General features: G+C 29.9%; 2 protein-coding genes and 1 long non-coding RNA gene across 14 annotated transcripts in view; 2 read left to right on the top strand and 1 right to left on the bottom strand.

Moving 5' to 3' along the window:
• Positions 1-17,143, top strand: part of LOC143225043 (uncharacterized) — a 134,844-nt gene that overhangs the window by 16,943 nt on the left and 100,758 nt on the right. The window lies entirely within an intron of this gene.
• Positions 3,366-11,447, bottom strand: LOC143226925 (myc box-dependent-interacting protein 1-like; the record flags this gene model as incomplete). Its single annotated transcript, XM_076458486.1, has 3 exons — positions 3,366-8,044; positions 9,051-9,152; positions 11,373-11,447. Coding segments are annotated over 3 exons (258 nt in total), but the record flags the coding sequence as incomplete, so codon positions are not given.
• On the top strand, positions 12,449-16,763 carry LOC143225040 (uncharacterized). Its single transcript, XR_013013578.1, has 3 exons — positions 12,449-13,398; positions 14,310-14,443; positions 15,944-16,763. It is a non-coding gene; the product is annotated as an uncharacterized LOC143225040 (long non-coding RNA).

The following is a 17,143-nucleotide window of genomic DNA, read 5'->3' on the forward strand; positions in this document are numbered from 1 at the left end:
CAATCCTTCACTCTATACTTCTCAAATAAAAAATTTACTTTTCTAATGGGAGATGTGGAACAAATTCATTACCTTAAGACTGCAGAATGGCAAATTTGTCCTGTATAATTGGTATTTTGTTTTTACTTTATATTTTTCTAAAAACATAGATTGGGTAAGACCCAGTAATTAGTTTGTCCAACTTCTAATCATACCTTTGTTAGTATAATGGTGATGTTCAAATCCCCCCTTTTTTTGTATTATACTAGTCCAAGAATTGGTAATTGATGCTATTGTCAAGGCGTCCTTCAAATTTACCAGTTCAACAATACAGATGGCTAGCAAAGATGTCTCTCAGAGCTTTGTATGAAATACAAATTAATTTTAAGACAACATTCAACCCACCTGTAATACAGAATATTAATAAAAATGAAGATGCACAGTAATAAAGATTTTAAATTTATTATTCACAATCAAGAGGAAATCTTTGTTGAAGAACATTTTTTTAATTAAACAGTGCACGACCTTGATGTGCACTTTAACTTGTTTTTGCTCAGACTTTCCAAACTCTGAAGACAGTGAGATAGGTTACACCTCTTGTTTGTTAAGATTTTGTATTAGTGGCAGAAGAGAAAACATTTCAAATATTTTTTTTATTGGTTGCAATAAGAAAAGGCATTTGTAAAAGTTATTGCAAACATTGAAGTGTAAATATTTAGTTATAAGTATCTTTATTATTGATTATGTTCTGCATTTTGTCTGCTAATCTAATACAATCTCAGGAAAGTCCAGAGAAGGTACTATTTCTATGGTGTGACTAGACTTTGAACCTTAGTCTTGACAGAGGTTAATGTGTTATCCATCCGTTTGCAATTCTCCCATAACTTTAATTAGCTAACTTGTTTTGATGTTTTATAAGGAAAAGTACACAGTTTTGCTGACTTTTGCTATGTTAAAGTGTGTTATCAGTAAGGTGAATATAGAAGGTTTGTTTATATACATCCATCTGTGATAACTGATGTAGGATTATTTAATATTTATGACAAACAAAATTTGTATTACCAAAGCAGTAGCTACCTAACAGTTTTCTAACTATTTTTCAAATGCCCTTCCAGTGAGTAGGGTGAAGTTTTTCTTTTAACCTTATGGCACTTTTAGTAAATCACACATCATTACAAGTAAAAATATCTTACTAGCATAAAGGAGTGTCAATAATCTTTCTACAGTGTTGTATTTTCAGAAATATAACAGTAGACACTGCTTTTGATATTTCCATGTTTTGTAAAAAATTCGTCTTCGTGACTGAATTACACAAGAATGCTGTTGCTCGGGTATTGAATTAAAAAATACATCATGAACTTGTACTTTGTACAGATCAGCTTTTAGAGTACTTGGAGTATTTTGACCACAGCTTTCTACTGCTTTCGAGTTTAGACAAAGAAAACGTGTGGAACAGCCAAGATGAACCAGTGGATCCCATGTTGTCCCAAAATGTTATACACCATGAATTTGAGTGCTTTGGAGAATTCTACCAATTCCAAGTTTGGGAAAACATCCTGGATGTGTGCTTCGTCCACACTAGAAATTTAAGTACTTCCACCCTTCAGAATGAATGCAAACAAAAGCAAGTGCGAGATGATTTCTCACAACATATTTGAACACTGAGCTTTTAAATTTACAGAGCTTTAATGTGTTAGTTATTAATAGAAGTGTATTATCCAAACTAAGCATTGCATGTATCTTTTATCAGATTTATCCTTCTTATTTCACTGTAACTGTCTGCTCTTCTTTAGATTATATCAACTACTTCACAACTATGATTATAAATTGGAGTTATACTGAATGTTAACCTAACTGTTAAGACCTTCAGTACATAAATTGATAACAGAAATTAAACTTTACAAAAAGTAGGAAATGACACTAACTCTGAGCTCTAGCCTATTCCTAACAAACAAGCACCATTTGTATAATGTTTTCAATCACATCTATTAGGCTGATCAGGTGGTAGTTCTATTTTAATCAGTAAGTACAGTCATCTAAACGTAAACAAAAACTGTGATGCATGTTTTAAAAACTTTACTTTGAATGACCAGTGCAAAAAAAAATATCAGCTATACTATACATCCTTAAAAAATATGAAAAATAAAAGATTCTTCCCTTTAAATACCTACCTTTGAACACATTAACATCAATTCACTAATATGCACTGTTCCTACTGGAATAGGACCACGTTAAGGGACTTCATAAAATTATATTGCAACTTTCTGCTGGATAAATAGCAGGACAAGAACATTTACCTTCACCATGCTTTTTCTAAGAACTTTCATTAGTTAATAGGAATTAACAAAAATAAGGAAAAGCATAGTGGTTTTAACTTTAACTTCAGGCCTGTTCCTACTCTAAACTGCACAGTTGGCATCTTAATGCATGATTGGTGTTACTTATAATGTGTACTGATGTAAAGTTAATAAGAGATTTGATAATCAGTGATGACGAGAAACCCACATGTTGAGAAATTTATATGCAAAAACGGCTCGTTTGGGCTGAGAAAATAAAATAAATAAAATTATATATTCAAACATCTAATACCGCCTCTACATTTCGACACACAGTTACACAACCCCTTTCAGACGTGGTCGGCTTCCGGTCAGTTACCTCTTTCTTTGTGAACCTGGCGATGACGAAGAAGGTCAAAGCGTTGTTAAACTCTTCTATGTAAAAGTGTTTTCTCAGCCCAAACGAGCCGTTTTTGCATATAAAAATAAGAGATTTGGTTTTTATTCAATGACTATTAGTGTGTCAGTGTGGTGTGTCCTACTTTGGGTATAATAATTTGTACTGTAATTTTACTTCTAATTAATTTAGTTTTCCTTATGTTAATTCAAAGTAATTCTTCACATTCCCATCAAAGTCTGGACCCATTTTCATGAGCATTTAATCATGTTTGTAGTACTTATCAGGAACACAAGACATTTCTTTTGTATTTTTTACTTCTCTACGATTCAAATTAGCTGTAGTTTTGTTACGAAATGTACTGGAATATGCCAATATATTTCCTGATAAAAAGTCCAAAACTTAAGGTAGCACTACCTAACTATATAAAAAATGAGGTTGTGTAATTATGAATTAAAATTATTGAAATACACAATTTAATGAACACTCGTAATGACAAACACTTCCACACGTTTTTTTATGTCGAAACTCTTAAGGGCTTTAATCAATAACTTATGTATTTGTTTCCCCCCTTCCCTGCTGTAATCTTGTACACCCCTTACACCAAAACTTAAGTTATATAATTAGTTTCCCACTGTTTTTATCATCATGAAGAGGAAACATTTCCTTGAAGTAATTTTCAATTCAATTACAACTGATATGTGAACAGTAACTTCCATCATTAAATCAGTTTATTATATTCCTGTTCTACACTTTTATTAGATTCAAAGACCTAAAATGATCTACAAAAATTCATTCATTCTTAAAATGCTAAAGCATTTGAAGGTAGTACTATATAAGGTAGAAGAGTCACTTTATTTTCAGAAATATATATTCAAAAAATGGCAATTATTATTGTGAATATTGCAGATTTTCTAACCAGTACAAAAGTCTAGGATAACTATTTCATAGAGTAACACATGGTGTTGCTGAAGTCTGGACACATAGGGAAAAATACACAACATAATTTATTTTTCAAACTGCATGAAGTTAGCAAACATACACATATTAATTGTTGGTATACTGTGCCAGCAAGGTATCTCTCCTGAAATATGTATAACTGACATAAGAAATGGGTTTAAGTATATAATGTCTAAGGCTCCAGACTTCTGAAAGACCCTGGATTGAGAATAAATAGTTATTTGCAGTTTTAAAATTAGCAACACTGCCAAAATGTTATTTTCAATGATTGAAAAGTTCCAGCCAAGACATTTTAGTCTGCCCTAATGTCACAAAAAATGGTGGATGCTTTGTTGTTTCAAATGTGGTCACATTGTTAAAAATAACAACAAAGGAAATTAGTCTCTGAATTTTGTTAAGTCACCTTAAACACTAACCTTCAGGTACACATATTAATCAGAAATGCTCACAAAAACAACAGAATAATTCATTTATTAGTTTACTTTACCTTTATAGAAAATGTCTTCAGTTTACCACTCAAAAAACATTTTAAATAAAGAAACTTCTAATAAAGGAAATACTTGGACGTGTTTTCTCGCAGTAGTAAATAACTTCTCTGTATTTTCATAGATGCTGATCTGATAAAACTGTATTACCCAGGGAGTGTCATTCAAACAAAACCGACTTACACAACTCTGTGCTAAGTGTCAACTGTAAAAACACATTATTTAAATTATAGATAAGATTTTACTACTGTTATATTAAACAACCAACATAAATGTACCACTACTAAAAATTCAAATAGGACCACCTTAAGGGACTCGTCACAAAATTATATTGCAACTTTGTCAGATAAACAGCATGACTAGAACATTTACCTTCACAATGATTTTTCCCAGTATCTTCAATTCATTATGTAATAGGAATTAATTAACAAAAATAAGAAAAAAGCATTAATTATTAAAAGAAAAGTACATAAACTATAATAATTTGTAACATTTACTACATAACTAACATATATTAATACAGTAACTCAAATGTTTAAACTGTTTTAGTGAATCAATGTTGTAAACTTAATGCCATTTTGGAAAGCTGACAAGAGAAAAAGACAGCAGCATCTACACTAAGGATTTGAATGTCATTCTTACAATGTTACCATAGTTTAAATTCAGGAAATATTTAGTGGCATAGCATGGATTGAAACCCTCCCTTCCAGCTTCAAAACCCAGAAATGTACCACAGATGTCAAATAAGTAACATTTTTCTTGAGTAACCAAAGTCATAACAAGGATTTCAGACACAAACGTGAGGAAAATACAGGTTTATTTCTATTGGTTAATTCTAGAAACCTAAATTGTCTCAGTCAGAAATATGTTATTTTAAATAATTTTCACTGTGCATGTTTGTTGATTATAGCAAGAGGACTGACAAACCCACACATACACTAATGATTTAAAAACCTACATTAAGTATTATAAACAGCCATAGATGACAAAAATATTTCACTTAATATAACAACTGACAGCCAAGTTATGTTCAGGTTAAAATGTTTGTGGTTATCAAAAAAGGAAAAAATATCCTACATTAAAGCTGCTTATTACATTTTGCAGATTAAGGAAAATAAATATTAACAGATCTCCTCCAAGTAAATTTCAATACTGATTCACTTTATAAAATTTTGTTTTTATTACTACAGTCCTGGCAAAATTTCAGAAACACACATTTGTTATTTGTTCTATAGATATAATACTAACTTTACTATAGAGCCTTATGTATCATTAATGTTACATTAATGTTTGAATATAAAAACAAAACCACAAATACTGATTTATAGATGCTTTCAAAATTAATATTTCAAAATAATAAATTGTAAAAAAAAAAAAAAAAATCATTTAACAAGAACATTCTCAATGTCAAATGAGGTTACAAAATAAGTAAATACCATTAACCAATCACACTACAGCACACCTAAAATTAAGCTACGAAATATTTTTTTTATTACTTCAGTACCACAGCAAACAGTGTAAATAAGGTTTTATTTGGTTTTTAAAATATAAAATCAATAACTTATCTCAGATAAGGGATAAAAGTAGCATCACTTCCAATAACAGGGACTTGAAACAAAGTAAACTGCAATGGTATAGCCATCTTGAAAGTTATACATGAAATTTATAAATACAACAGACTTTTCAACATCTAAAAAAAGTTTCTATTTTTCAACTTACCCAATACCTAAAGTGTAAAAAATAACCTTTATTCTGATAAGGACTTAACACAAAATAAATTTAACAAGGTAAGCTACACTGAAAACCACTTGTGGTATTTATTAAAAATTCCCAACTAAAAAAGTTTCAATTTTTCAAGCAGTCAGGTTTACCCATTACCTATTATGTATGAAAAACAAAAATTTAGCATCATAAACATAAAGCAACAAACAAGCCATGAAGGCTAACAACATAATTTATACAAAAAAAACAACAACACAAACATAGGTCATTACTAATGAGAACATAAATAACAGATGAAAATATTCCACATCTTAAAGTTAATGTGTGTTGTTTTAACATTAATGGGCAGATACATGATACTGATATGAAACTTAATTCATGAATTTGAAATATGTGATGATGGTCAATCACTTAGGACTTCTTTCCACATGCTTGGGATATCAAACAATGAATTCCCTGGTACATAAATTACACTACTGCTAATGACCAGTCTTATGAAGATTACTTACAACAAAAAACATGGGATGGATGCACCATTAGCTCTCACACATTTTTAATTTGAAACTTGAGATAGATAGCTGACCATTAACTCCATAGAACATAAGTACACTAGTACCAGTGGTCAGTTTGAAGATGGTTTCTAATAAAAATATGGGATGGAGAACTATTATCTCACTACCACAAACAGCAGTTCTGTTCTACAGCCAAAGATAAGACTTCTAGATGTTTCTTCATAACATTCAAACAAATCACTTTTCCACAGTTATAATTGTGTTATTTTAAATCCTTATTTTATGTCAACAGTATCACAGGACTTCTTGAAATATTTACTTTTAAGATGCTTCTTTTTAAATGAATCTTAATTATTGCCTTTTAACAAATGTCTGTCATTAATACAGTCTGCAAACTTAAAAACAGCTTGTAGTTATATAACCTCTAGTGTATAGCAATCACAGATGTTACAAGGTATTTGTGTGATCCTTCATACAATACCAACACTTAAAAAAATATTATAGAAGTACAATTATGAAACAGTCTAGATGAGATATAGACATACAAAAACATTTTATGTTACATCTTACAAACAGTTAAATTTATTATTGTATTAACACATCTTCCTAACCAATATTTTGTTTCTAAAAACTGTTTTGTATAACAATAAATCTTTGTAGAAATCTTTGTACTATATATATGGTTACTACTCATTTTGTCACGCAAATTTTTTTATTTTAAGACCTTGTATAAAAGGTTGGTTGAGTTACTTAAGGCATATAAAGTTAACAAATAACAGTACGTAGGTGCAATTACGTGTAATAAAGTACTTCAGTTTAAGTACCCTTTTCCTGAGGGTACATTTTCTACCCATAATTAATAACAATAGCACCAATAAAATTAAAACAAAAACAAACAAACCTATTTTGTGTAAATCGGTCTTTAGGCATAAAATTACCAAGTTTTGTGTATCTTGGTTACTTATATTATTTAAAGACACTTACAGATAATAATTTAAGATATAACAAGTGAAAAAAAAATTCTGGTGGTATATCAAATTATGAACTACTTATGATTTTAGTTTCTTGTTTTTTTATAACAAGAAATGATAATTTTTTGAAGCACACAAAAGTGTGTTAAGTACATATAAGCTAGTTCAATGGCATGATCATATAACTCAAGAACTTAAGTCATATCATCACGAGTTTTAATAGTTGTGCTTTATATAACAAAATTTACTTGGTTAGAACACCATACAAATTTTATAATACATTTTAATAACAGCAAACAAGACTAAGCAACAATAAATAAATTTAAAATACAGATATATATATATTTATATATATATACTATTAAAGCCATGATTTAAACCATTTTTGTCAGTTAAATAGAGAAACATAATTTTAAAACCATGGTATGTCCATCCTAAAATGTAGCAGGTAAAAAAAAAAGTGTTAACAGAATATATGTTTCAATGTATGACTTCTAACAATAAATTTCTGCATATTTTCAGCCTATGTTTTTTCACATACATACACACACAAACACAGATTCTTTTGTTACTTTTGAACACTCCATGTACTATTGTACAGATAACCTTAATAACAAGGTATCCATAAACTTTGACCTGAGACAACATTTTGCAGGAAACTTTAAATGGGACGAGTGAAATTTGCTGGGAAGAGACCCTTTTGGTTGGTTGATTCTTTGATGCCCATGAGCCACCCTTCTTCCTACAATGAAATTTTTTGTTCATCAGTATCTCTTGTAAATTTTAGTAATAAACCTATTAATTGAACTATTATTGTTATTATGCTCACTTTGAAATAATATAAACACTTCCTTTTTATCCAAGTTTCAATATAAAACAAATATCTGAAATAAATCAAAGATTTTCAGTTTATCTCTAGCTGAAAGTAACACTGTTCCCAATCATGTTATATAATAGCTGGATCAGGGTTTACATAAAATTATCCTGCTTTCTGTTAAAGACTTATTTTTCAGCAGAGATGAAACTGAAAAGGAAATGAGAGACATAGTGGCCTAATACCTTCCTTGATTGGTCGTACTTTCTGCTTAACGGCATCAGTAGCTTTAATTCAGATTGCTATTTAGTGAAGTAAAATGGGCTTGAAACACTAGAGATATCCAATTGTTATTTTAAACTTCAAGTTACCAACTTGTTTTATATATATGCCACTAACCAATACTTATTGTAGTAAGTTTGTTACATGCTGCATCATACTGAATGATTTGTGTTTTATCTCTTACAACACTTAATGTACAGAACTGACAAACAGAAAATGGATGAAATTATTCACTGTTTTAATAATTAGTGGAATTAACTGAAATACCAATGATATTTATGTTTATTTTCTTCACGTGACTCCATTACTAAGGACCCTTAAAAATAAACCCATAATTACACAAGTTGGTAAATCAGTTGTTTGAAAAATAAAGTTCTAAAACCTGAGGGATCTATACAGATTCCTAACAGTAATTACAGATGCAAGTGAGCAAAGAAGTTTTTATTTCACAAAAACACAATCTAACACATGGAGAAAGGAGACAAAATTAATGCTATAATAATAAAATTATCACTTCAAACTTTATAATAATAAAATTATCACTTCAAACTTTACTTAATCAGCTTCTAAAATATTCCAATTAAATTGTACTGATAAATTTGTAGTAGCAATCTTAATCAACCAATCATATCAGTATGAGTACTTGAATCACCTGTTCATCAGGATCGTCATATTCTACCACTTGAATGATCTCCCCAGAATCAAAGTCTAATTCATCTTCATCTTCTGCTGTATACTTGTATGTGGCTCGAACCTAATAGTTAAATTAATCAGGTTCTGATGTTACAGAAGTGAAATATAAATAATTTAAACTTTAGTGTTACAAAAATCCCATAGTTTTCATTTGGAAAAATCTTCAATTACAGATCTTTAACAGTTTTTTATTCTGATGGAACTGAGATAATTTTGTCACAAGAATAATACAAGGAAATAACAAGGTCATTCAGACGCTTAAAATGAAATGGAACAACAATCTAACACAGACAAAATAAAAAATGTAAATTATTAATTCTGTATGTTACACTATTGTCACACTTTACCTATCTAACTCTTTCAGAACAGCTCAATCCATGGGGCCAACCAAAAAACTATTTTGTGCTTTTTATAGTTTTCATTCTATTACTTTTATATTAGTAAGTGCAAGTTCATAAAATCTGGCAAATTATCAGTAGACAATACAATACTTTCATATATAAAACATAAGATTTTTTAAAATTATGTTTTAAGGTTTGTTAAGAATGTTTTCCTCGTGCCTTTTTTATTTTTGCGTGTCACATATCGTGCAAAATCATGTTCTTTTTGAGATTAAAAATACTTTTTGTGCATCAGAAAATTTCTTAATTTCATATCCAAAAACCTTATAATGTCAACCTTATAATGTCCAAATAGTTTTACCAAACATTTGTTAAGAAAAAACTATATTTTGTGTTATTTTCACTAATAAATCTGTGTCAGTTCAGTCAATTTGACTGATCTTGTACCCACTATATAAAATTTGGAAATCAATATAAATTATCCCCTTTTCCTTTTAGAAAACAACAAATAATAACACAAAAACATAAATGTTTAGAATATATAGCTTAAATCTCATATTATACATTTATATAGATTTTTTATTATACTGACTTTTCAGCCATGCACCACACATGCATTTATATTTCTATATCCAATAATATAAAACTAACCTTTAATTTTTACATAGTGACCTATACTGGCTTTGATTTAGTGGAGTTGTATACAATAAAATATGGTTGCATTTCAATTATTATAACTTATATAAGTATACAAGATTATTAATATTTACAAACAAGTTCCTAAACTTTTCTTAAAACACAGAAGAGTACTAAAAGTATAAAAAACACAATTATCTCTTTCATTACAACCCTACACTCAACTGTTACTTGTCTTAGCTTTCTAAGCCTTAAAAAAATTTTGCACATGAAGAAAGTGCAATGAAATCATTTTTAAAATGTTTTATATATATAGATTTGGATAACCAAAGAATAATAAATTATTTCATCAGTACCACAGAATTCCATTACAATTTATCAAGTTTACTAATTTAGCTGTATTTGCATCTAAAAAAATTACAAAATCACAAACAGACTAAAAATTCAACTTACCAGCTCAAAGGTTTGTATCTAACGAAAGAAAGGACACCATTATATTTAAAAATAGCTAAGAAAATCACTAAAAGGACATTCTGAGCTTCCAATTGTTTATGCATGTCATATGGAAGTGTATATAAGGGGAAGTTTACAAAAACGGATAAAGGCAAGTGGGGGTCACTGTGTTTGATTCACTAAATATAGCTCAGCAAACAGACAAGATAAAATAATTTTTATATTATATTCTAGGTTGTCAATATTGGTAATTTGAGTTCCTATTTCATACAAAACTACAAACTTTGTATTTTGACAACACAAACATCTAATCTGAACCAATGCTACATTAAACATACCACGTGACACACAAAAATCAATGTTTTTAGGTGTTGTTGTTTAATATATACTTTTAAATTAAAAAAATTAAATAATGTATAATATGAAAATTTTAATTATAATCTACAGCTTGATACCACACTTAAGGAGATAAATTCATTATAGTAAAATAGTAATTCAATAAAATTTTGAATGCAAGTCAACAGATTGAAAGACAGCTTTTTACCTATAACCTATCTCAAAAGGGTTAACATACTTTTAATGTTGTATTACATTAATCCAAAACAAATCAAGTACGTCATGTTCAACACTTCAGATTTTTCATCTAATAAGCACATTAAAATATCACGTAAGGCGATAGTTAACTTCATAAATGTAGTTTCTTTTTCAACCAAAACTGTTTTTAAGAAAGGTCCAGTTTTTCCTAAGCACTGTTTACAGCTAATATGTCATAAGGTTAAATACATAAAAACATCTTAAATATAGATTGAAGACAGTTTTTGAAAACTCAAATAACAAATATCAAGTTTTACCCGATAAAAAACACCAGGTGGAAGGCCTGTTGTTGTTGCTCCCACAGGGATATCGTATAGCTCTTCAAGCTTCTCGACTCGTAATCTGAGGGTCGCGGGTTTGAATCCCCGTCGCACCAAACATGCTCGCCCTTTCAGCCGTGGGAGAGTTATAATGTAACGACCAATCCCACTATTCGTTGGTAAAAGAGTAGCCCAAGAGTTGGCGGTGGGTGATGATGACTAGCTGCCTTCCCTCTAGCCGTACACTGTTAAATTAGGGACGACTAGCGCAGATAGCCCTCGAGTAGCTTTGCGTGAAATTCAAAACAAACCAAAATCAATTCTTCTTGTAATAAACAACTTCAGTATGGCTCAGAAAGTATTATACAGTATAGTACAGAAAATTAGTAAACAGAGTGTTAAGTTATATTAAGTGTATTTTGGATATGCAATTCAGAATATCACGTGACTACCACAACCTATGTGAAATCGCAGTACAGCAGCATCTATTGCAAATGTATTTTGGCATTTTTTGCCTTTTCGTAGGTAGTGTGATGCCATCTAAACTATAATCTTTTAGTTAGCATATGTTGCAGGCGAAAATATTGATACATTCAGATCACAGTCGTCAGATAGAGCATGACCAGACATAGTGACGCTAATCATTTTAAAATAGCCTCCGTATTATAGTAGAAATTATAATCCTTATATTCCTGAAAGACACTAAAATGGCGTTACATAAGGAACATTTAATGTTGAAACTTAAACTGTTGTGATGTCAGTAAAACGTGCACATGCTGAGAGGGCAAGCATGTTTGGTGTGACAGGGATTCGAACTCAGATTACTTCCCAACTCCTCTATCATCTGAGGCTGGCAATTAGCAACTTACCTTGCAAATATTGTTCTTACTGTTTTCATTATGTTGTTTCTTGTTATAAATAACAATTTTCCATCTTTTCTTGACTTTTGCCATAATAATATTTCATGTTTTAATTGATTCACAATGTAGTGCTCCATATTCTTACTTGTTTATAATATCATAACTTTCTAATCTGATCTTGGATGAATAACCATCGAATTCCTCTACTTCCTAAATATATAAAAAATAGGAAAAGTGACAATTACACATTTACATCTAAATTTGATATCTCGTACATTTTATGTAAAGGTTGGTAGAAAAAATGATTTAAGTGATTCATCACTTACTATATATTTTCTTGTATTAATAAGAAGGGCAAATTACATTTTTTGTATCATTTTATTTGTAACTTAAGAATAAACTGCCATTTTTTATATTAAAATCATGGACAATACTGATGAAACTGTGACAGATCAATATCTTTGTATCTAACAGCCAAGTGTGTGTTTATATATCTGTCTATCATATTCTGTATCTCCTGAACTGTTACATGTAGATATAAAAAGTGTATACAATTGTTTATTTTCAAAGGTACGTTACAAATAAAAGTATTTATTTTTGGAAGAGAATTTCACAGCTTGTACACTATTCCAAAGGATTAGATTAAATGCCCATTTTATATTCATTCCTCACTAATTTTAGGGAAATTACCACTGAATTCTTTCAATAGCATCCATTAGCATGATAATAAACCCATGAGATGATACCCTAAGAATGAACCACAGAAACTCTCCACACCAAAGGAAAAGGAGAGCTAATCAGACCTTTGGCAACAGAAATTAGCTGAACTCAAAAAGTGAAAGTCAGTCAAGAAAATTCCATTTGTTGTAATTAAATTAAGAAATTTGTTATCTAAAGAAACCAGTTCCCAAATTAACGGATTAATTTATGGAAATTTTCAAAATATCTTGATTAATACTGGTTCAACAGTTGCCATTATTTGATCTTCTCTGATAATGAAGGTTGGGAAACTGCTTGTATAGGTTCTGACATGCATGAGGTTCCAACACGAGGAAAGATGGAGTCATTCTCACTGTGGGAAACTTCTCCACACAAATTGATGTAATGATGATTGACATTGAGGAAGGATACATATTAGGAATAGACTTCATTCAGAAACACATGTAATGTTAGACTATCTTTAGATTTGAACAGTTTTTTATTTTTATTATTTTTATACGAGATCAAGAAATCCTTGTGCAATACATGACATACCACTAGATGTTAAACTTCCAATGTTAAAAAGAATGGAAGTGCAAGATACTTAAAACATCCAACCCAACGTAGAACAAAGCATAAAGTTGATCCAGACCTAAGATAAACTATTGTGATCATGATAGATATAGTCAACTGGGAAGTGTAAAGTTTCAGTTTGTTTTTAGTGAACTGACAGAGATATGAAAAGTATTGTAGATGCATCAGATATTAGCAAGTAATGACTGTTCAGCATTATTTGTGAAGTTAGTCTGTGATGTATAACTATGTTGTAGAAATGTGAAACTTACAGTTGGAAATATAAAATGTCTTTCTTATCATTAAGTGGAATGAACATTGCATTCTTCTATAATGTAAACACTCAGAAAGTACCCGCTCAATAACAGTAATCGTTACAATAATTTAAGTTTATTTGCAGCAGGTAAAATGAATGAACCTCCCAGATTAAATGATACACATTTGTCATTGTGTTACACAATATGATATTCTTATGAAAATTTTACACTTTAAGTGATTAGATCCTTGTGGGAATGTTATGTCACTTGTTGGTGTATTTACATTGCACAAGGAAATATTTTAATGGAATTATTCATGATTTATAAAATAAGATTATTTTAGATATGAGTTTTCATGTTTCAATATGTATATTTTGATGATATATGATAATGAGAATCAAAGAAATATGTAAGGTTAGAATGGTTGGTGTCTCTCTAACAAATCTTAGAGCTTTTGGGATAGTAAAGGCTAAGGTTTTGTTATCTTTCTTTGTTTATGTGAATTAATAAGATATGTTATAATTTTCCTATGTTTAATCTTTTAGACTGATTGTAATAACTGCACTTGGTTCTACAAAAATACACTTTGTTATGGTGTTGGAGGAATTACTGTTTTCAGTGCTGTAGTGCTGCTCACGATGATTCCAGTGCAGTTGAAAACAAAGGTAAAAAAAAGAGGGTAAGTCGAGAATAATTGAGTTTTAACACAACAGAGTTGATAAAATTGAAGAACTTAAACTGATAGTTGAACCAAATACATCATGACACTGTTAGTATCAAAATATAAAAATTCATCATACCATTTCCAATATAACTTACACGTACAACCCATGATATGGTGTCTGTTCTTAGTGTTGCAATATAAAATATTTCTTGATAGCAGCACAGAATTTAACAAAAATGTCTTAGTAGTAGTGATAAAACACATAAAAACTCCATGCTGCTAGCATTGAAATATAAAATGCACTTCGAATTTTGGTAAATTTGTGATGATGAGAAACCCACTTGAAGTAAAAATGTGTTATCCATACAGCTGCTATGGGTATTAAAACTTTTATTAAAATAAACTAGAAAACAATGTTTTGACCTTCTTAGGTCATCTTTAGGTTAACAAAGAGAGTGTGCAACTGGCTGTTGCCAGGCATAAAGATATTGGGGTAAAGATACAACACAAAATACTCAGCATTGTTTTCATTTCAATATAAAACACATTTCCTAATTATGTGGAATGCATGTATACTATGTATTTTCTACCTTTTTATTTCATACATGAATTTTTCAACATTTTGCATTACGTAGGTAAACATGCAGTTTTCACATGACATGTGGACAAGAAGAACATTAAGTTGTTTTAATCCTACCTATATAGAGGGCCTATCTGATTTACTTTTTTGGAGAAACGTTTTTAGCTGAAAATACCATAATATGAGATCAAAAATGTAACAACACTGGCATTGAAACAACACAAGAGACTGTCCATCTTTTTCGTGTAATAGCATTGCAGTATATATCAATACACTTTGCTTAGCATTATATCTTACAGAGTTATATTTCAAATATTCTATATTTTATATTTCATAATAATTCTGTGGTTGAAAATGAAAACAGTAGAAAACTTTTTAATGAAATGGATACCAAATGCCCCACTGTTACTTTCATTGCAGTATGGTATACATTTTTATTTCACATAAATATGAAACAAACTTACTTCTTCGGGAATTACAGTGATGTGTACATTAATATTTCTGGTAGCAAAAAAAGATTGTTTTATGATGTTTTGAGTGGTTTTCAAACTTTCAAGAATATTCTTTATTTTTATTTCCAGTCGAAAAGTAGTTCTTATTAGCACTGTGTATTCATGACGTTTATTACACGTGCTATAAAGATTTTTCTCTTAGTTCAGACAGAAATTAAGTGAAATATAGTTGAGTGTGGTATTAGAGTTTAATGGAGGTAAATTTGTGTATAACCTGGCCACAATTTTCAAACATAAAAGTTAGGTAATAAATATGTACAAGTAATTGTTTGTTCGTTTTAAACCAACTAGTCTGAGGGAAGAAATTATAGTTGTTTTATTGGTTTTATTTTATTGACCTTTATTCATCACTAATATCCTAAATTAATAGATAACAAAAAAACATTGTAACAGATCTGTCTTTTTTTTATTCTTTTTTTACAGCCTTTCAGATAGTCTAAGGTGACAACCAAGACAAACCCTATGGATATGAGAACCAAAGTGAAAAAGATCCACTACTTCGAACTTGTGAAGAACGTAAAGTTTAAGTTTCAACTTCAATGGACTTGAAAAACTTGGTTGTATAGCTTATTATTTACAAGTTTGTTTTCATAAACAAATTACAGTTGTCACTTGTTGTTCAAATGGTGACTGGTTTGTAACCTGATCATGTTTCTACAACAACTTTCATAACAATAAAATGGCAGAAAAGAAATCAGAGGTAAGAGGCTGTGTATATATATATTAACTATTAACACAGAATCAAATGATATATTGGAATGATTAATCAAGTAAATCCAATGAGCATCAGAATGGCCCACATACTCTATGTTCTGTGTAAATCACAGCCTCTTAATTTTTGTTAGTTAAAATTGTAAGAATGACAAAAAATAAATATAACAATTGAATTGTTCTAGGTGTAAGTTAAAAAGGACAAACTCATTGATTTATTTCTCAGTAAAGAAGAGTGCTTCTGCCTGCAAAATTATATCTCCATTGGAACAACAACACATTATTTGACCACTGATTAATTCTACAATCTGTTGATATATCTGCCTGCAAAATTACTCTCTCCATTGGAACAACAACACATTATTTGACCACTGATTGATTCTACAATCTGTTGATATGTTATAAATGCAATAATCTGGTTGTGACAATTAACCATCCAGTAAATATGAAACTGTACAGTAACACTGTCAGGTTTTATGCATGTGTGAGCTGGATTCTGTATTTTAAATGTATGTGACTTCTTGGCAATAAATTTCAGCAAAAACAATCAGCACACTGTCTGTTGTTCTAAAATAATATATTTGAAACAAATCAAATATGTATGCAAATCTTTATTACATTGTTGGTTATCATAGTTGTATCCAGAGCTTTAGATAACTGTCTTTTTTGTTGTTGTTAAAATCCACACAGTCTGGTTCATTTACATTTAGAACACAATTTGACTACTCTGTTATCACAATACAGTGTGATTAGTCACCACACTTGTATCCAGAGCTTTAAACAGTTGGATATTTTTGTCAAAGTCTACACAGTGTAGTTAAATTAGTTTAGAACACAGTGGGCAAAACAAATTAATTTTTTCTTATCTATTATCACAATACACTGTGATAATTTTGCTTTAAAAATCACCTC

The sequence above is a fragment of the Tachypleus tridentatus genome, chromosome 9 (assembly GCF_004210375.1).
Source record: "Tachypleus tridentatus isolate NWPU-2018 chromosome 9, ASM421037v1, whole genome shotgun sequence".
NCBI lineage: Eukaryota > Metazoa > Arthropoda > Merostomata > Xiphosura > Limulidae > Tachypleus > Tachypleus tridentatus.